The sequence below is a fragment of the Podarcis filfolensis genome (genome assembly GCF_964270895.1).
Source record: "Podarcis filfolensis genome assembly, chromosome: 15".
In the NCBI taxonomy this organism is placed as follows: domain Eukaryota; kingdom Metazoa; phylum Chordata; class Lepidosauria; order Squamata; family Lacertidae; genus Podarcis; species Podarcis filfolensis.
Window position 1 is genome coordinate 7,270,593 of NC_139618.1, and position 21,474 is coordinate 7,292,066.

Consider the following 21,474-nt stretch of genomic DNA (forward strand, 5'->3'; position numbering starts at 1 on the left):
TTTGTTCATTTTATTATTTTAATTATCTAGAACTTTTTGATTAAATGTATTAGTTGCCTGGCAACCCAGGTTTTCTGACCAACCAATAATTTAGAGCCACTAAAATCCAATAAATAAGATGACTGCATATAGGAAGGGAAAAGTTTATTAGTGATTTATTATTATTAAGCACATGACCCATTTATTTTTCATCAGAACAGAGTTGGAAACTGAGAATCTTACTTACCAGGTTCTTTCTATTTGGTCTGAATTTGTGTTTGGCATTTAACTCCCCTTTTCCCTGACAGTACTGGACACTCCGCTATCTCTTCCCTTTCCTTTAATGCCTGTATCTTCCACTATCACGCTCCTCACTTGGGGAAAGAGTTTTTAGGGACCTGAAAGTCTGCCCCATCCATGTCAAAGTGCACTGACTCGTCTACAGAAAGGGGCTTGATTTTACTTGCTGTGTGCTGCTACTGCTTCTGAGGAACCAAGGCAGCCATGTCTAAGCCCCCTACAGGAAGGCTCAAGGCAGTTTTATACTGCCAGCAGCAAAGCTGTCTTTTGTGGCACCCGAGAAGATGCCCTCTGCTTAGGCCACATTCCTTTAAGCTTCCGAGAGTCCTGTGGCACTGTTGTGAGCTTCCAATATGTCTTCTAGATAAGCTACTGTCCCCCTTTTCTTCCGGCATCCTTCCAATAGCTCCTCGATACTCCGCACATGCTCAACAGCCCTTTCCAGGAATTTGCTCCTTTCGGGAAAACTCTCACCTATCCCCACTTCCTCTTCGGAAACTCCAGATTTCAAATACTGCAACATGTAAGATCCAATTACTTCTCCATGCTCAGCCACCGCCTTTTCAATGGCCGGCAGGTCCACCTCGTCTGCCAGGCTCAGCAAATGAAGCAGAGCGTGGCAGAGCTGTGTCTGCAGGCTGGCGCTGTACTTGAACTCCAGGAAGTCTTGGGCCTCCTCGCTTCTCTGCAAGGCCACAACCAAGGCACTCCAGATCTGGGAGAACTGCTCAGGGGTCCCGTAGCACTTCCTTTCGGCTGGCATGGAGAGGGCAGCGGCTGATTTGATGCGGACTTTGAAATTCTTGCAGGACTTGACAACAGAGGTAAGGGCGTTATAGGCTTGGGCGGTCCAAAGGGCTTCTCCTAAAAGAATTGGAACCAGGAAAAAGCAAGGGTCAGGAGACTGGATAAGGTGCTTCACAGCCACATTCTGCCAAAAATCTAAGAGACAGATGGGCTGTTTGGGGGGCTTTTTTTACTCACAGAATGTAGAATTGCTGTAATAAATGTCTAGCTATTGTTGCTAGATAAATGACAGCTGTGCTGGCTGCTAATCAGCTACTAGGCCATGTTCAAGGTCCTGATGTTAACATATAAAAGCCTGAACAACTCAGGACCAGATTACCTGAAAGACCACCTGCCCATGTTCACTTAGATCACCAGTCTTCAACTGGTGGGTCAGGACCCACTCGTAGCTTGTGGCTGATCCAACGTGGGTTATGGCAGCAGCACTACCACAACGCAAAAATATGATAAAAGGTTGAAATGGGTCCCAAAATGCATTTGGGGGCTAAAAGTGGGCCTTGAGTCTGAAAAGATTGAAGATACCAACTTATATCACCAGGGAGAAATTCTACTCATGGCAGCACTGCACGCTACAGAATATCATAGGGTGGTGACCTGAAAACAGACATTATCTGTTACTGCCCCTGTACTGTAGAATGCCCTTATTTTCTGCCATATGTGAAGCAGCAATTGCCAGTTGCTTCAGATGTCTTGTGAAGACTTTACCACTTTTGCTGGGGCTTTCTCTGGCCTATAAAACCAGGCCCCAATTTATTTGTACAAATCTCCTGAACATCTGATTTATTTGCCTTCATGGGGTTTATATAAAAAGTTTTTTATTTTATTTTAATGTATGTTTTCATATTGTATGTAGTGTACATGGCTTAAGAGATTCTCAGAATATTAAGTGGTTTTGAAACACTTTTAAGTAAAATAAAAATGCAATGAATAAATGGAATTTCAGAGGCAGTGTGCCATTGAGTATGAGTGCCATCCTCAGTATGATACAACAGGGGTTTCCTTGGATTCTTACACCATACTGCCTGTGATCTGTAGACCAGGTGCCTTGAAGAGACCAGAAAGGAAATCTTTGCCAATATCCACTCAAAGGACACATGATCCTAGGCCTCATTTTGCACATCCATTTGGGATCAGTAACATACAAGACAAACGAGGCACAGAAACATTGAACCATTGTTTTGCACTCACCCAGCGGCAAGGCAGGATTTTTGAAGACATTCCCAAGTGCGTAGCAGGCGTTCCAGCAGACTTTCATTCTGTTTTCACTCTGCACTGTAGAGATCAAGGCATGTACGGATTCCTCAATGGGTTGGCTGAACCTGGGATTAGCAATCTGTGACGGCTGCAGAAAATGAAGGAGGTTTCCAAGGGCACGGACAGCATTGCTTTTCACCTGGAAGAGAGATTTTGAAATTCTGGTATGTGCAAGAAAATGGCTGCTACCACTGCCTTCAGTCACAGATTTACCCAGGCTGTAAGATGACCGGCTTTGCCTTCTGTGTCACTGTCTTGGGCCTTTAGGTGACTGAGCATCAGAAACAGGACCTTCTCGGTGGTAGCGCTGTAGGTCTGGAATACCCTCCATTCGAAAATCTACCCAGCTGCCTCTGTGGCTTCTTTTCATTGTGAGTTAAAAACAGGTTTACCCAACTACTGCTGGTTTTGTGTTTTAGATTGCTACTTTTAATTTACTTTTGTGTGCATTTTAAAGAGCTTTGCTTTATTATATGTGTTTGCAAAGCCACGCCAAGTACCTATGAGCTGGAGTAGAAATAACCACACTCCACACTCCATCTGGTGTATCACGCGAAGTCTGGGAAGCAGCTTCATTCCATGTTCCTTAAACTGAGGAGTGCACATATTGAACCAGGTTCAAATTGCAATTCGGCCCCAGAACTTTTCAGAACAACCACTCCAAAGTGAAACTACCCCATAATGTTGCTAAGACTGTAGAGAGGAGATAAATGTTTCAGAGGGACAGCCACGTCAGTCTGCTGCAGCAAAACAAGAAGTCGCATAGCATTTATTTTTGTAAATCTCTTTTTTCAGTAACAATCAAGCAGTATATAAATTTTGATAAATAAAAATAAGTTTAAACACTAACAAATTTATTACGGCATAAGCTTTGTGAATTACAAGCCAGTTTGTTTATTCGACAAGACTCGTATACTGCTCAAACAACAAAAAACATCTAAGCACCTAAGAACAGAAGAAGTTGACTTTAACTCTGATGAAGTGAATTTTAAACTCATAAAAGCTTATGTCACAGTAAATTTGTATTTCAGGTGCCACAAAGGCTGGAAAGATGTAAAATAAAGAAGCCACAAAACCTGCCCCCTTGTGGCAAGAGGTCATGTGCAGAACTGCAAAGAAGTGCAGTACCAGACTTCACATTCCCCTGAAAAGAACCGATTTGGAGCTTGCTTACAATCATAGTTGCTTACCTCTCTGACAATGCAGAATCCAAGCTGGAGGCAGGAAACATCTTGAGGAAAATGTACTACATTTCCCAAAACACTCCAGCACCTAGTCTATGTGGGATGACAACTACAGGTCCTGCTTTCAACTGCAAAGTCTCACCACTTCAGCCAGCCAGAGTGACATCACTGCCCTCTATGAATGCACTGGTCATTCCAATGCACTCCTGTTCTGGTCCTGGCTGAATGGTTAAGTGGATACCTCAATGCGTCTAAATAACGAAACACATTTTGGCCACCAACTCTGGAACTCTTGGCACTCCCAGTATTTCAAGGGTGTCTGAATCCAAGAGCTACACACAAGTCCACAGCACCACCAAATACAAAGAGATCGTCAATGTACTTGCCTTGTCTTTGTCCTTTGACGCATCAGTTGCCGACCGCAACATTTTCAGAAGCAGCAGGTCTGAGAATTCATCCTGGAAACTTTGTCCCAACAACTCCCTGCATTCCCAAAACAGGAAAGGGGGATCAAAAGAGGAGAGATCATAATTAGAATTGCTGCAAGAAATGCACACATAATGCCCAACTGAGTAAAAGACGAAACTCAAAACTATGTTAAGTTTGCATCAGACAAAACAGCAGTGCCCTTGGATTGGCAATTTCAAATTGTGGGAAGGGAATCCACGATTAAATTAGGAATCTATTGATTGTTCTTCTACATACTTCCACTTACTGCTTTTTTAAAAAGAAAGAAATGAGTGATGTAAATTGAAGTCCCAAAATCAGATTCATTATGGACCTCCTGCCCAATTCCCACAAACACACACACACAATCTCATTAGGACAAAACAGCAATATCAAAAACTAGGCTCTGGTATAGGCAGGTAAAAAGGTAAAGGTACCCCTGCCCGTACGGGCCAGTCGTGTCCGACTCTAGGGTTGTGCGCCCATCTCACTTAAGAGGCCGGGGGCCAGCGCTGTCCGGAGACACTTCCGGCTCACGTGGCCAGCGTGACGAAGCTGCTCTGGCGAGCCGGGACCAGCGCAGCACATGGAAACGCCGTTTACCTTCCCGCTATAAAGCGGTACCTATTTATCTACTTGCACTTAGGGGTGCTTTCGAACTGCTAGGTGGGCAGGAGCTGGGACCGAAGACGGGAGCTCACCCCGCCGCGGGGATTCGAACCGCCGACCATGCGATCGGCAAGCCCTAGGCGCTGAGGTTTTACCCACAGCGCCACCCGCGTCCCACAGCGCCACCCATGTCCCTACAGCGCCACCCGCGTCCCACAGGCAGGTAGTAAAGTTTTAAATGCCACTGGGGCAACAGCACACAAATAGGCTTGTGTACCAAAACCGATCTTGAAGGTTGGTATCTGGGTCAAACCACTAAAGGGAGAGGACAGGGCCTTCTCTGTGGTGACCCATCAGCTTTAGAACTCTCTCCCCCCCCACCAAGGTGTTATCTTTTTGGCACTGAATAGAACCTCCCCCTTTCCCAAACACTTATTTCTTTTAAATTTTAATTTTATGGGATTCAGTTGCTGTTTTTCCAAATGTCATTTAAATAATGATTTAATAAGATGTTAAAAAAAAAGTCCCAAAGGAGTTTGCTACATACATGTTGATGATCAGAGTGTCTGTCAAGTTGCCCAAGGACCAAGCTGCTTTGGCACGGACGTTTGGAGAACTGTCACAGAGGGAATCCAGGATCGCGTTGGCTGTGTCCGCAACGAACATCACATCCTAAGGATAGATATTGACCATTTTTTTTGGTCCATTTGATTTCACCCTCTTCCCCAGGAACCCTGCTTGGCTGATTTTATATATCACAACCCAGCAAGGGATTTTTGTAGGAGTGTCTAGCTCAGCTGCCACACAAGGGTGTCTGGATACATTTGCAGCTTTTTAGTTTAGAAAAAAGGTAAGCAGAAGGCAGCATGAGTGTATAAAATTAAGCATGGTATGGATAAAGTGAGTAATAGCAGCAACAAAAAGGTCTCCCTGTCTCCTAACACAAGAATTCAGGGGCATCCATTAAAAGTAGAATGCTGGAAGATACAGGACAGACAAAAGGAAGCAGAAAGAATTTGCTTCCACATCAGGCAGTGACGGCCACCAACTTAGATAGCTTTAAAAGAGAATTGGCTAAATTCGGGGAAGGCTATCAATGGCTACAAGCCACAATGACTAAGTTCTGCCTTGACTGTCAGAGGTAGTAGGCTCCTGAATGTTAGTGGCTCGAAACCACAGGCAGAAAGGATCCCTATAGGCATCTGGGGAGAACAGGATCCTGGACTAGATAGACCACTGGCTTAATCCACCAGGCTCTTCTTAAATTCTCCTGCCGGTTGTCGCTGGCTGAGCATTCTTACCCTGCTTCTACCTACGACTGGCCAAGCTGCTCTTATGGTTACCCATGAGAGGGATGGGGCAATTAGAGAGAACTGAACGGAGTCTGGACCATGAGAAAGGACAGGAAATGGGGGCAGAAGAAGAAAACTGAAGAGCAAATAAGCCAGCAGTGAAGCTGTAGCCCTACGGATGTTGGTCTAAAACACCCATAAGCTTCAGATAGCATGTTAATGGTAAGGGATGACGGATGTTGTAGTCCACCAACATTCTGTCTCAAAACAGCTGTCGGCTACATGTTTTCAAGAAGCCTGCAAGGGCAGGAAGGCAATATCTCTTCCCTGTTTAACTCCAGCATGTGGGAGTTTTGCTGACTCTGAATACGGAGTTCATTTTATTCATCTTGGCACGGTGACTACTCCTGTGGCAAAGTTGTCCTAGTGACTTAAGCTTTTAAAAAGCCAACCTTCCTTCAGCTTTGTAAAGAAGCCTGGAGAAGTTACTAGCCTGCAAACTTTAATAGGCTGCTAAGAGGCTAATAGTCTGCATTTCCATGTTGGCCATGAAGGAAAGGAAGCCCCTTGCTCCTTGGTAGGCAGGGAATCACAGGCTACTGGCCTCTTAGCAGCGGTTGGTGGAAGAAGAATGGAGCTTCCGGGTCATGTGGCCAGCATGGCTAAGCCACTTCTGGTGAACCAGAGCAGCGCATGGAAACGCCGTTTACCTTCCCACCAGAGCGGTACCTATTTATCTACTTGCACTCTGACATGCTTTTGAACTGCTAGGTTGCCTGCACGGAATTCCTGGTTGCCTATGACTATCTGGTGCATCACTAAATGCAGAGTTGGCCTTCCTCTACACATTACGGACACTGTATTACATTTTATCCAATATACCCCGTCACCTTGATTGATTGTTAATTACTGACGGGTTGTATGAGGTGCCCAAACCTCACTGGTCTCCTGATACTACAAGGGCCTCTGAGTACATTTTCATCTAATTGGAGCTCCAGCTACTTAAAATCAAGTGCAATTACCCCAAACCGCTAATCTTATCCTTTCACTAATCACAACCTATCATTAAATTAATTGCTTCTCAGTACTCCCCAGTGACCTTACAACTCTAATCTGCTCTTCAGTGTCACGCTCCATTTGTCTTCTCCTTTCTTTGCCATTGCTATTATTCATTTAAAGAAAAAAAAGCCACACACTCTCTTTTTAGCTTCAGCTGTTTGGGTGTTTAGCTTAGCAGTGCTCTCTGAAAGAGCAGCCTGCTTACTAAAGGACTTGCAAACATAGACGTGAGGTTTGAACAGAAATGCTGATCTCAAGCTGTGCTTTGAGAGCCCAAAGGATTGTCAAGTGAGTAGTTATACTCAGTTATATACAGGAGAAATTTATAATATCCATGTCCCACCCACTGGAAAAGGGGGACATTTGTCCAGGACCCAAGTAGGGTGATGTGTAACTAGACCTGTATACTTGCTTCAGTCCCGTGTTGAAAGAAGCTAAGAGCAAAAAGGTCCAAAATTTGAACAGGCTAAAGACATTGGTGCAAATATAGCAGTGATTTTACAGGTGGTTTAATTAAGACTTGCAATCTGCCCTTCGTGGCAAAAGTGACAGAATTTGCAATTGTGTGTGGTGGTGGTGGTGGTGGTGGTGGTGGAGAAAAAAACAGAAGATTTTGAGGGCTTTTGGACCCCTTTCATTTTCTATGCAAGTCAGAAATTCAACACGGACATGAATGCATTTAAACATTTTCATGGCAGTGAAAAAGAACCATAAAACATTATGAAGTGTATGAAATTTGCAGTTGTAAGGGTTAGTGTACAGTCGTACCTTGGTTCTCGAAGGGCTTAGCTGCCAAAACAAGTCGGCTCCCAAAACCGGAAGTGCTCTGGTTTGTGAACGTTTTTCGGAAGCCGAACATCTGACATGGCTTCCGCTTGAGTACAGGAAGCTCCTGCAGCCAATCGGAAGCTGTGCCTTGGTTTTCGAACGGTTTCGGGAGTCAAATGGACTCCTGGAACGGATTAAGTTCGAGAACCAAGGTACCACTGTATATGCATTTTGTAAATGATACAATTTAAATGACCCACAGCACATGTTTAACGTTTCGTAAATTAAAACGCTGAAGACTGATTTAAAATAGGACAGAGGACCACACTTGTCAATGCCACAGCAAAGTGAGAGACTGAACACACTAGCAGACCTCATTCTCTCATGGAACTCACTGTCATAAGATGTGGTACTGGTCTCTTGCTTTGACAGCTTTAAAGGGGAATCAGCCCTCTTCTCATCCCTGAAGTTGCCTATCTAAAATCTATCTTCTACTGTCAGAAACCCTATGGCCCTGAATACCAATTGCTGGGAATCCCAGGCAGGGAGATCACTACTGTGCTTAGGTCCTGCTTGTCAGATTCCAAATAGGCATCTGGTTGGCCAATGTGAGAACAGATGCTGACCTGGACAGGTCATTGGCCTGATCCAGTGTGCTCTTTTTAAGCTGCTGTTGTTGGACTAGATGGGCCACTTGCCTGATCCAGCAGGGCTTTTGCTATGCTCCTATATAAATTATTATTCTTATGTTGAGTGAAGAATTACATCTTGCCTGCCTTGGATTTCACTTGGTGACCCTGAGTTTAGGAGTCTAGTAGCTCAAAGTTAGGTTTCATCTGTATGGTAAAAGCAGAACAGCAAAAAAACCCCACAATTCCCCCCACACACACTAGTAAGTTTTGTGGGCTTATTTACAAGGCTAGACTTAACAACAACACTGTTCCCATTTCATAACAAGATACAGAGCAAAACCAAAAGGAACAGAGGAAACAGAGATCAAGCTATGACCTGCTGGAGAGATGGGAAGACAACGTAGACCCCAAGCGCACGAGCGGCAGCAGCTTTCACCAGTGGATTCTCACTGTGGTTGAGCCCAAGAAGAATAGTGATGCAGAGGATTTGCTTGTCGCCCTGCCCATCGGCAAAAGGAGAGAAGTCATCAGTCAAACATCACACAGCCAAACTCATTTTGTTGAAAGGATTTCGGCCCAGGGTTAAAATGGTAACATTAAACAAAAAACAGAAAATATGGAAGTCTAACAGACTGAAGGTACTGCCAAGGGATTTTAAACCAAGTCACAGTGAGCCACAGTAAAGGCATCATGGCAAACCACATTGGAGGGTTTGTATCCTGGTGTCCTGCAGGGGTGAAGAACCTGGAGCCCAGAGGAAACCTCACCCTGAGCCACACACCCCTGCACAGCCACAACCTCTCACCCCAGGCCATCCCTTTCACCAGCCTTGAATCACACCCTCCTTGAATACTTTTTGCCAGGCTGGAATGTGTCTGTGGTCCCTGACAATGCAGCATCTTGCTTGCTTGGATGACAAAGAGGTAGAAACCAGCCATCCTTACCAAGGCAACGTTTACACCCATTGCTCCACCTACTTTTTGCCTCTTTCATTCCCACAGGAATACTGACATGTAAAGCTTAGCAACATGCTTACCGGGAGACCACTGAAAGCTTCTGGTAAGATGGAAGAGAGAGCATTGCAAGAGCTGGTCTGAAGTGTTGGATGCTGGGCGTTTTGGAGTGCGCTCAGTAAGGGTCCATTCAGCATTCTAGTCCAGAATGTTACAACCTACAGGGAAAGCAAAAGCCTGGTTGCAGTTATAACCCCTAGGAGTCTTTCAGTAAATTGCTACATAGAAACACAGCACTGGAAGAGATCACTCAGTCAATGCAGGGTTCAATGAGAGCATCCCTAACAGGAGACTGTCCAGGCACTGTCTGTTACATACATCCAGTGAAAGGGAATCCTCCAGTTCTAGCTGTAAGGAGGCTTATACTGAGACTTCACCAAATTCTGCTTCCTTGTAAGTTTCCATCCATTAAGTTCTAACCCTGCTGGTTAGAGTAACAGAGAATAAGTCTGTTCCTTAAACCAGTAGGCATAATATCATGTCTCCCCTTAATCGTCTCTGCTCCTGGCTAAAGATACCCAATTTCTTGCCAACTACTTCTCACAAGAGGTGGTTTCCAGACCCCTCACCCATTCATTTATTGCTAAACAAAGGATCTACATTCAGACACTATTTCAAAAGCTTGAAAAATGTAATCAACCACATGCATATTATACACACCAGGTCAACAGGCACCCGTTGATCTGCAGTGACAGCCTCATCTGACTTGTGCTGCTGTATTATACCGACACCAAGCTCATCCAGGAGCTGACAAAACACACATACAAGGAAAATGAATAAACTGAAATACATCCACAAGTATATGGAACAAAACATCATGTGGCTCCTGGTAACTTTCTTACTGATCTGTCTTATTGACCAATTCCCATTCTCCCCAATTTAGAAAATAAAAAACCTCCAGGGAAAACGACAACAAGGCAGTCACAATATATATGTTGCTGTGGTGTCCTTTAAATGTTGTTTTTCAAGTTATAATATGGAAGCTGCTGTTAGCTTAACTGGACGGCCTTTTCAGCTATGGAATTTAACTTGTATAATGCCCTCCACAGAGATGCTTGTCTGACAACCACACAATAGTGTTTTACCAGCCAGGTGAAGAACGCTCTTCTGTTCTTACAGGTCTCTTAAGCACAAGGAGTACAGTCATCTGGTACTTTTAGATGCTTGAACCAAATTATTCCTCTTGCAGGTTTTTAGATTTTAGCTGCTCTTATGCTAGGTTCCTCCACAAACACACACCAGTGTTATTTATAAATTGGTGTTGCTGTCTTTATTGCCATTTCTTAAATTTTGATTTGTTATTACATGGGTTTGTAAACTGCTCAAAGAGCTAGGCTAAATATATATGAATTTAATGAACAAAAAAGTGCATTTATCTGGAACCAAAGAAATTTGGACAGAAGCTATTTTTTTTACCATACAACACCAACACTGGACAAACTCTACAAGCTCTTACTTTTGCCCCGTGGAGCTGGATGGATGGATCTGTTTCCTCCATGCACTTACAAGCCACTTCACCAAGCTCTAGCAGATAGCTCTGGGAGACTGAGAAATACCCCTTGACAAGTAGGGCTAGGACCTGTAATAGATAAAGATGGAGAGAGGAGCATGTGTCAGATAAACATAGGCAGCTACATGACTCCAGCAGTGGGAATCCTCTGGGTCATGGGCCAATCCTGGTCTGTCAGTAGGGCTGCATCTAAACAGCTATAAAAAACGCTCTGAAAACACTCTGCAAAAAACTGTTTTAAAGTTCACAATGGAAAATTTCATAGTGTTCCGATTTCAGCTCTACACCATTTATTGTCAGTGTTATAACGCATTTATAACTTTAAAAAAAAACACTAATGTAGCTTAGTCCTGGGTCTAATTTAGTCCGCAAGACCATTCCTCCAAAACCACACCCACCTGCTTATCAGCTGATGTCACTTGAAATGCCACCTGATGGGCAGGAAGACAGGGATAATTCCTGTATTGGCTGTTCTCAATGGGCACAGCCAGAGCACCATAATGTAACAGCCCCCAACTGAGCAGTTGATAAGTTGGGGCTGAAGCCGGATTCAGGAGGGGTTTTTGCATGGAAACGCCTGCTAAAACAGAGGGAGGAAACTTCATTTTGGCAGCGCCTTGCAACCAACTTCCCTGTGACATCAGGTGATCAACAGGTGGGCCAGCATGTGCTTTCTGACTGAGCTATGGTCTTCAATGTGCCAGAGGACTCCCTTGTTTTAACTGTAGGAAAAAGGTGGCTACTATTCTGGTCATCTAGCCTCATTGACTTACCTGCAAGGACTCCAGCCGAACTGGAGAGGGTTCGTATATGCTAGTGGCTGGCAGGCAGCTGGTGTCGCTATCTGAGTAGCTGTCTTCCTTGGGCAGCACAACCAGAGAGATGCAGAGATTTAGGAGCCAGCAGGGCTCTGCTGGTTCGTTTCCCACAGCAAGGGGCTCCTCTCCTGGAGCTGCTGGGGCTTCTTTGCGCCATTCAGGTACGCCAGAGCATGTAGCTGAATGCGGTATGGCAGAGCGGCAATCACTGATCCCTGAAGAGCTGGGCAGCTGCAAAAGGCGGCGAACCTCCGGCAAAGGAGCCTGAGCCGATACGATGGCTCCTAGCAGTGTGAGGCTTAACACTCGAACATTAACATCTAGTAGAAAGAAACAAAGAGACCTGTGAGGCAGCTGCAGTAAGGCCACGGTCAGGCCACTACCTTGTATGCATTGTATACTCTGGAATCATGGTAAGTCTTAATATGCAGAGATCAGCAACTGGAAGCCCTAGGTCCAAATGTGACTCCCCTTGGCTCGCCGCCAGTTGCCAACCTAAATGGGGGGGTGCTCCAATTCGTGGAGCAGAAATATTTGACACCATTCACCAGGGTTTCTGGCAGCAACTGACAAGTACACCGCTGGGTTACATGCCATAATGCAGCAGACAATTTCTCAGAATGGAAGTTTAATACACAGAAGACCATTAACATGCAAGACTGTGGCACAAACCCACACCCCCAAGGAGAACTGGGACCTGCGCTTACCTTTGTGTCTAATGTATGGCTTTATCTGGTGCCATACTCTCGTCAGCAGCCCAGGCTTCAGACGGCTGTATGGCGCGTTCGATACCAGATTGGCAAGGCACTGGAAACGTGCAAGGAAAAGAGAAGGTGTTAGCAAGTCACTTAAAAAGCAGACACCATGTATGCTTCTTGTATATTTGTACCTACAGAAGGACTGCCTTGGGCAAGGCCTAGTAGCAGTAATAGGTTTAGTAATCCTTATTTCTGGTTGTCTGGAGATTAGCAACAAGAGCATAGCCATCATGGCTAATAGCCACTGATTATGAGAATCTGCACAACTGCTGGAGAAACAATGCATGCTGCAAAAAATTACTTTTAAAACCTGCTGGCGAGCAAACTAGTAGATTTGACAACATAAAGGGAATTCCTGCAGGCAAAGGTTTACCTTGATTATCTGGGTGAGCGTCTGGGAAGAGGATTCAGCCACCAAGGCCAGCAGCAGACAGCGGTGGAGCTCTCGGATGCTGGATGCAATGGAAACCGAGAAGGGTGTGAAGGCTCTCCTGTGATCAACTGCATCTTCAGCAATGGAAAGGAACTGCTTGGAGCCTTCCAAGATGGCCGAGAGAACTTGGAGGGCGCAGGCCCGTGTCTGGAAGAGGGAGGGATTCATTTCATGGGAAGGACAATAGCTCAGTGGTAAGGCAAAGACCCTATAGACAGATGGTCCTGGGTTTGATCTCTACCATCTCCTAGTTAGAAGGAACAGAGATCAGGCAATGGGGAAAGACCCTGGAGAGCCATGGCTGGTCAAAAGTAGACAATGCTGGGCTAGACTGATAAAGAGTCTGACTTGGTATAAAGCAGCTCCCTACAACTTAATAATAATAATAAAATAAGATCGCTTACACGTCAAAATGGCTTCTCAGTGGTTTACAAGATCAATGATTAAATCCATGCACAATTAGAATACACAATAACACAAGCCTGTTATAAAGTGTTAATAGTTTAAAAAAACCCAATTAGATTAGGTAAGACTTTCCTTGAACTTGGGACTTCCCAAACAGGTGGAAGAGCCAGTGGAATGCCAATACTGATGAGGCCTCTCGTAGTTCAGCCACCAGTGAAAAAGCCATCCTCCGTGTTACCACAAGTCACAAGTGCTAGTACCAAAGCTGGGTATTCAAGGGATAAAGAGGACAGGCAGTCTGACATGGACAGGTTGGATAAACCAAGAATGAAAGTCCGCCAGTGAAAGTCTACAGCCGCCAGTGAACTTCTTACCTTTGGAGAAGGGTCTTTTAAAGCAATAGTCATCAAGGATGCAGACTGTGGGCTTCCTATTCCAGGCACATCGGGAACGAACGCGGACCAGTAACCATAGAGGACTTTCTTCTCTATCGATTTCACAGTGGAAAGGAAGCAAGTTAAAGCCCCTTGACGAACTTTAGCTTGGAAAGACCTTGCACCAAACAAGAGAATGCATTTTTAGGTGCACAGAACAAAAAATGAATTTAAAAACCTGGATTAGATTTATTTATTTAGAAAAAGTATTTATATACCGCTAAATCATAAAAGATATCAAAGTGGTTTACAACATCAAAAAGATAAAAACCATACAATAATAGTGTTAAAAATAATCTTAAAGTATACCTTATAGGCTTACACCAACCTTGTTTTACTCTGCATCCCTCCTTCAGCATCAGAATACTCTGAGTCGCTGCTGCTAATTCTTTTCCAGCCCAAAGCACTCAGAGGTACATGGTCATTCCCAAATGACGAGTGTATGTCACTGGAAGCTCGATTCCAGACATCTGAATCAGAATCTTGCAGTGCATCTCCACGTAACTTCTGCTTCTCTGGTTTACCTCCTCTGTCACTTTCTGGCTGCCCTTTCAGCTCTTCTTCCAACTTTCCCTTCTTCTGCTTCCCTTTGGGCTTTTTCTTCCTGCTCTGTTGTTTGAGAAGAGAATCATGCACAGAGAGGGGTAATCAGAGTTTTGGTTTTATATAACGAAACAAGAATAATCTGCATCAGCAGCCAGAGTACATCAACTTCCCCTAACCTCTTCAGCACAATTTAAGGTTTTATTCCTGCATGCCTAAGAAAGCATCTTGTCAGAAATGTCATTCATATACAAAATTTGATCACCGATATGTATGTGAGTAATGCTTTCCCTGAGTGCTCAAAGAGCTTAACACTTTCCCCCAGAAATCCCGATGACTCTGTAGAGGAGATCAACATTATTAACTACAGACATAATGGAAAATATAGAATGCAATGCCACTTTGAATCTGGCAACCATCTGACTAAACAGTCTAATCTTAGATGCACAAGGAATCAAGGAGAAATAACTGGCTACCAGATTCAGTCTAAATCTACACAAACACATACATTCCCTGTGTTACAGAGGAGACACTGTGATCAATAAAAAGTGCTTTGGCTGAGCTCTCCCTGAGGTGCTATTTGAACCAGAGGCTTCTAGCTCACAGCTCATGTGGTTAACCATCACACAACTTTTTCTGAGGAAAGTCTGGCCCCTTTCAAAGTAGGCAAAACTTTCTTAAAAGGGTAAAACCAGCCTCTTTGCTTATTCCCTTCAAACTTCCCCTCAAGCCCCCTTTGCCAAAACCCGATTACAAGGCCATGCTGAAACTCACCTTGTAGTTAAAACAGTGATCTGTACTGAAACAAAAGCATATCCCACCCATTGACCTGTCTCTCCTTCCCCTGAACTCTGTAAACTCTCATGCATTTAGAGATTAATGATTCTAGACAAGCATACAAACCAGGGGAGTGCATGGCATGTATTTTCACTATTCTCTTTTATAGATGGCCCCCTGCCCTTCCGGTATCTGTCGCAAAGTGTCATTGCCTAGACATGCTTAAAACATGGTGAAGCAGAGGCCAGCGAGTGTATTAAAAATGTGCTCAGTCTGTGCAGATGCAGCGTTTGAACTATTTTTAAATGGTAGATCTACACAAATGAAAGATCAATACAAAAATATGTTTACCCCAGTCATTTTAGCATTTCTCAGGTCTGACTTCTCCTGCTTGTCTGGCGACCTGCTGTCATATTGAGGAAGCAATGCTGGATATAAAACTGCCGGCATTTCTATGTTCAGTCCAGGAAGCCCATGGAACATGCACTTCTAAAATGAGAAACACCCCCCCCCCCATGAGAATTGCATTATTTGGTGACAGCAAGTCAATACGCAGTGGGTCCCTTCTTTTTGGAAATGGTCTACTTTAGTGGTTCCAGACAAAAGCTACCCTCCTCTTTCTTCAAGGTGCCTCTGGATTCCTGTGTCATCCCTCCTAATTCTTTTGCTAAACATTCCTAAATTCACTTCAGATTTCTCACTATACATTTTAAAAAAACCCCAGCTTTGATACTCTAAAATTCCTTGTAAGATTTTTAAAGCATGCCAACCAAATCTATCCATGCAAACTAAGCTGAAAATGTCCAGCTAAAACCTGCCCACATAAGCTGCACTCAAATGTAAAAGATGATGATGATGAAGAAACCATGGTTTATCCTAACGGGAATTAGCCTAACCTCCACCAGAGGCTCACATGTTCCCTGTCTCTCCTCTGGCACAACCATAGAGAGATCAGAAGCTTTTGCTTTCATTTTAGGTTAGTGAGTTTAGCCCTAAACTGTGGCTAATCTTAACTATGGTTTGTGGGAAACGTTGCTTTAATAATCCATGGTTTAAAATGGACTTGCTTCAAATGACCATAGATTAACAAGTTTGCTGATTAAAGTGACACAAAGGACAGTTAATTAAAAAAATGGAAGTGAGAGTTTCCCAAGTCTTCCTTGCAGCTGCAATAAAAGAGAAGGGACAGGGCAGCATTCAAACCTGGGGGAGGACGAGGACAAGGCTCATTTCTGTCCTGATACACCAGACTTCCCCATCTGATGTACTCTGGATGTCGTTGGACTAAAACCCCCAACATCCCAACTGTAGTCTAACAGATCTGTAGTCTAACAGATCTAGTTGGTCTTTAAGGTGCTACTGGAAGGAAAAAATTTTTTTTTCTTTTGAGATCTAGAGAACACCATGTTTGGAAATGCTTCGATACACTACAGTTTTATCATGATGTCCAAACTCAAGACACAAATCTAGTCCTAGAAAGTGAAGGAATTTCAAAAGCAGACTGCAAGAATGGAATACAGGAGGTTGAAAAGCATGATCTATTGCTAAGACAAGTATTTGCAGTGCAGATTATGAGAAGCATCCTTGCCAGAAAGTTCACCTTCCTCTATGACAAAAGGAATAGACTTCCATTTTAAACAAGTCACCTTTAATACAGCAAGAAGGGAACCCAGATGATCAGTTTGTGTCAACTTCATCTTCCCACCATTTAAGAGTAACTGGATTCCTTTCAAGGCGTTCTGCAACAACTAGAAGACCGGGGGTGGGGGTGGGGGAGAGAACAACAACATTAGCCACTTGGCCCATCAACTTGGCACTGTCTGAAGTCACAATGTTGTAGCACATGATACTATTAGTGTAAAGCATCAAATTTCATTGAATTTCATCTGCAAATCTTTCCCAAAAGCCAGAAAGTATTTCACAGCATCACACCCAAATTTAGTCACAAGCTCAGCATGTGGCTTTGACCAAATAAGAATCTTTGGGCCTATGATACAGGACTGCACATTAAATCAATTTCAAAATGTTATCAGATTGTTTCACCGGCAAGATCTGCAACATTAAAAACAGGAAAGTAAGAGGAGTTGGCCAACTAATTATGAGTTCCAAGCAAACTCATTGGGGAGGGATATAACTGTGAAACAGAGCATATGCATTCCATTATATGTCATCCCAGTTCCAGTTAAGAGATTTCCTGCACTTCGGACAAGGAAAAGACTTCTTTCCGAGAACCCGGAGCATTTTCCAAAACATGACTGCAAGCAAACCTGATATGCTCCTTCAGCAATAGGTTGACCACAATTTAAGACAACACGATGACCAAGTACAACAATGCAATATCAATATAAACTCTTTATATAATCTATACGGAACATTGAACAATATGAAAAACCAAATAAACAGAGATCTTATAAATCTCTGAAAGTCACAAAATGTGCACTCTTGATGGATTCTCTTGAAAACATAGAACCAAATAAACATGAGTCTTATAAGTCTCTGAAAGTCTTTGTAGACTAAGCAAGTCTCTGAAAGAAGCAATGGGTCAGGTTCTTATCTGATGAAAAGAAGCTGTAAAGCTTTGTTTTATGATGTCCGATGCTGCCGAAGTGGTCTGCAAACAGACATAGTGAACAATGATTCCGGATATACCCACTGTTTTGTAGAATTCTTCTTCAGCACAGCAGAAAGTTATAACTTTATGACCACTGCTCCATTAATATTGCTGTTACACAATTCCATTCACCATATAAATGGGTTTATGAAGCATTTCTGTATCCTTCTGCTGTGCTGAAGAAGAATTCTATGAAACAGTGGGTATATCTTTCAGAGACTTGCATAGTCTACAAAGACTTTCAGAGACTTATAAGACTCATGTTTATTTGGTTATATGTTTTCAAGAGAATCCATCAAGAGTGCACATTTTGTGACTTTCAGAGATTTATAAGATCTCTGTTTATTTGGTTTTTCATATTGTTCTATGTTCCGTATAGATATATAGAGTTTATATTGATATTGCATTGTTGTACTTGGTCATCGTGTTGCCTTGGATATTACTGATAATTGTTTGCAACACAGGTGTTTAATTGTTTGGTTACACAATTTAAGACAGGCACAGAGAATCTTATTTAGCCCAAGGGCCACTTTCCCACATGCACAACCTTCTGGGAGCCATATGCCAGCAACAGGTGGAGCCAAAACAAAAAGCAGGCATGGACAGAGCAGGTGGTGTCAAAAATGGCACAAGTACACCACAAACATACATGTATGTTCAACACACATGCAGACTCTTACCCTGCTCCAAAGCAATTAGGCTTCGGAAAAGGAATGTTATTGTTAAATAAAAGGGACATTGCTGTAGGGCATTGCTGCATTTTACAGTTGAGGAAACCATCCCCAGAAGTGATCGGGAAAGTTGCTGCTTACCAGTGTGTCTTAGACAAAAGGGCCACATTTGCTTACCATGCAAAAGGTGATGTCATCCACCCCAGATCCTTTTGAAGACTGTAAGACACTAAGAAAAGCCTGAAAGCAGAGTTCTCTGTAAGGTTCCTCCAGACCTGATTGCCCAGGTGTGCTAAAAAACAACAACAAGCAGTTAAACCCAAATCAGAGCAGGCGAGAACGTCTATTACAGAGAAAAAAGACCACCACCAGAGCAGTTTTCCTTACCTGAGGCAGAGATTTGCCATGCTAAGCACTGCGGCCCTCTTAAGCTCGGAGTCGGTCTGAGCAGGGCTGCTGAGTTGCACCAGAAGTCCATTTTCTCCCAGCAAATCCGGAAGATACTAAAAATATAAAATACCAGTCCCCACACTGCTAGATACATGATCCAATTATTCTTATTATTCAAATGAAAACGGCTTAATATCTCATAATATCCTGAAGCCAAAACAGACTAATACTCAGCTGCATGAAAGATAAAAATAGAACAATGATGAGGGGCCCCCAACATGACATCCTCAGACACCCCCCTTGGCAACTGCTAAGGCTCCTTGGCCCTGCATCATCCTGAAACCAGATGACTGATAGGGGAATGGCTCCACCTTGTTCTCAACCCACCTTTTGGCACTTAGATCCAGTGTTGTAGACAGAAGCTGCCAAGGCCTGCAGGATTTCAACATGCGTCCAAGTGCTGCACTGCTTCAGCGCAGAGATAAAATAAGGCAGAAGATATTTCAGACTCTCCTCATCAACTATAACCTGCAATTGTATAAAGAAATTGTTTTAAACCTCTATGACATCTCACCTTACCTTTTCCTAAATTAAAAAGTCCTAAATGTTTTCTCATATGAGAGTTGTTCCAGCCCCTTGATCTTATTTGTTGCCCTTTTCTGTACCTTTTGCAGCTCTACAATATCCTTTTTGAGGTGAGGAGACCAGAACTGCCCACAGCACCCCAAATGTAGTCACATCATGGATTTGTATTGAAAGGAACGGTATCAAAAATTTATCTAACCATCCCTCAACATGGTGCCTTTTTCATAGGTGCCGCATAATGAGTCATCATTCTCACACGGTTATTCCCAATGAACCCCAAATCTCAGACCCCATTCATATGAAGTTAGGACTTCTTGCCCCAATGTGCATAACTTTATACTTGCTCAGGAAACTACCTGAGATCAGACTAGTTGTCCACCTAGCCCAATACTGCTTGTTCCGACGGGCAGCACCTCTCCAGGGTAACTGGCAGAAGCCCCTCTCAATCACCTGCTCATGATCCTCTTTATAACTGCAGGTGTTGGAGCATATGCTCTACCAGTCACCTACGGACCCTTCCCATTTCAGAGAATAATAATAATAAATAATAAATTTTATTTATATCCCGCCCTCCCCAGCTGAAGCTGGGCTCAGGGTGGCTAACAACAATCAAATAATCCAACATTCTAAAAACATTTTGTTATAAAAATTAATTAAAATCAAATTGATGGCAACCGTTAAGCAAAATTCTGTGTGGATTGCCAGAGGAGGGAGTCAGGCTGCGCCCTGACCAAAGACCTGGTGGAACAGCTCTGTCTTGCAGGCCCTGCGGAAAGATGTCAGGTCCCGCAGAACCTGCGGAAAGATGTCAGGTCCCGCAGAACCTGTGCTGCAGTATTTATTGCAGTATTCCGCAGAACTCGGAATACTGCAATAAATACTGCAGCGCAACAACCATTCAGTTCTCTGGTCCCAGAAACAGCTGAGCAAAAACCACGTGGGGGCACAAACATTGCACATGTGTGTGAACGCACACCTAGCTTCAATTCACACACTGGATCAGAAAGTAGGGGAGGCCGGGGTGGGAGAAATTAATTTTCTTACCGGAAATCTGTTAAGCAAGTGATGAATCAGCTGGCAAACTTTGTTGACAAGGTGTTCTTGATTAAGTGGTACAAGCTTGCAAGCCTGAACAAGTAGTTCACAGACATCCTGCGAAGTAAGGCACATTCAAGATTTTTAATTTTTTATTTTTAAAATTGACTTTATATGCCGCCCTATACCAGGAGGTCTCAGGGCGGTTCTCAGAACAGAACATGCGTTTCCAGCTGGCCTTTCCTCCCAAGGAGCTGACAACCCGACCCCACTTCATCTTGTATCCTCACGAGGACCCTGCGAGGGAGGGTGAGGGAAGAGAGATTAGCCCATCGTAAGTTGCCCACCCAGGTTCATGGCTCGGGGAGGATTTGAACCCCGGGCTCTCACGTCCTGAACTCTCCGCCCTCCCGCCCCCATTGCACCCCGCTCCCCCCCTTCATGCGCCCCCGCCCACCTCTACACCCTCCTCCTCCTCCTCAGCCCCCTCACCTCCGGCCTCGGCGCTCCCGGCCCCGCTCCCCCCGGCCCGCAAGTCTCGGAGATGAGCTGGTCGAAGAGCAGGTGGAGCTCAGTGCGGCGGCCGCTGTCGCCTCCCGGGGCATGGCTGGCGTCGCCCCCGAGCCGCAGGGCGCTAAGACGGGCGAGGTAGCGCTTCAGGAAGGGCGCGGGTTCAAGCCCCGCCGCTCCCTCTCTTAGCGTTGCGGCCTCGGCCGCCATTTTCCCAGCTCGGCTGCCGGTTGCCAAGGCGACGGAGCCGCGCAGCCGGAACTTCCGGTGGAGAATGGAAAAGCCGCCATTAGCCGTGCCCGAGTCTCAGTGGGCGCTGCTCTAGGCGGCGACGTCTCTGTGGTGGAAAGCCCCGCTTGGCCAGGCGTTGGAATTCGCTTCTCTGGGCAGGCGCTCACGTCCTCGAGCGCCCCCTGGTTGCAGCTTGGCATTTGGCTTGTAGGACTTAAGTCTGAAACTAAGCAAGCCACAAAACTATGACACAGCTGGATATTGCTGGCTGATGTAGTCCAAAATATCCGGAGAGCAGCTCATTGGCAAAGGCTGGCACAGACACTCAGCGATACTGGCGGTCGCTGTTTCAAGTGCCTCGGTTTGCACAGCACGTTATATGCATTGAGATTTGTAACACAAGCTTCTGTTCTGGAGAA

At 44.4% G+C, this 21,474-nt stretch overlaps 1 protein-coding gene and 1 long non-coding RNA gene across 3 annotated transcripts; both read right to left on the reverse strand.

Moving 5' to 3' along the window:
• Positions 1–129: 129 nt before the first annotated feature.
• On the reverse strand, positions 130–21,095 carry HEATR6 (HEAT repeat containing 6). Of its 2 annotated transcripts, none has more exons than XR_014541901.1 (20): positions 20,807–21,073; positions 20,324–20,431; positions 19,082–19,222; positions 18,692–18,807; positions 18,482–18,596; positions 16,669–16,770; positions 15,374–15,511; positions 14,031–14,311; positions 13,643–13,820; positions 12,804–13,010; positions 12,380–12,479; positions 11,628–11,992; positions 10,801–10,923; positions 10,005–10,091; positions 9,368–9,502; positions 8,708–8,830; positions 5,128–5,252; positions 3,911–4,007; positions 1,343–2,479; positions 130–1,237 (listed from the first exon to the last, which is right to left on the reverse strand). XR_014541901.1 is itself a non-coding variant. In XM_083587465.1 (20 exons), the coding sequence occupies exons 1-20, from the start codon at positions 21,032–21,034 to the stop codon at positions 590–592; spliced, it is 3,528 nt and encodes a 1,175-aa protein (XP_083443591.1). In that variant the 5' UTR covers positions 21,035–21,095; the 3' UTR covers positions 130–589. The 2 variants fall into 2 exon arrangements, 1 of the variants encoding a protein (XP_083443591.1); XM_083587465.1 differs by having other exon boundaries at positions 130–1,143; positions 2,275–2,479; positions 20,807–21,095.
• Positions 15,529–16,660, reverse strand: LOC310750243. Its single transcript, XR_014542014.1, has 3 exons — positions 16,424–16,660; positions 16,238–16,368; positions 15,529–16,188 (listed from the first exon to the last, which is right to left on the reverse strand). It is a non-coding gene; the product is annotated as an uncharacterized lncRNA (long non-coding RNA).
• Positions 21,096–21,474: the final 379 nt, after the last annotated feature.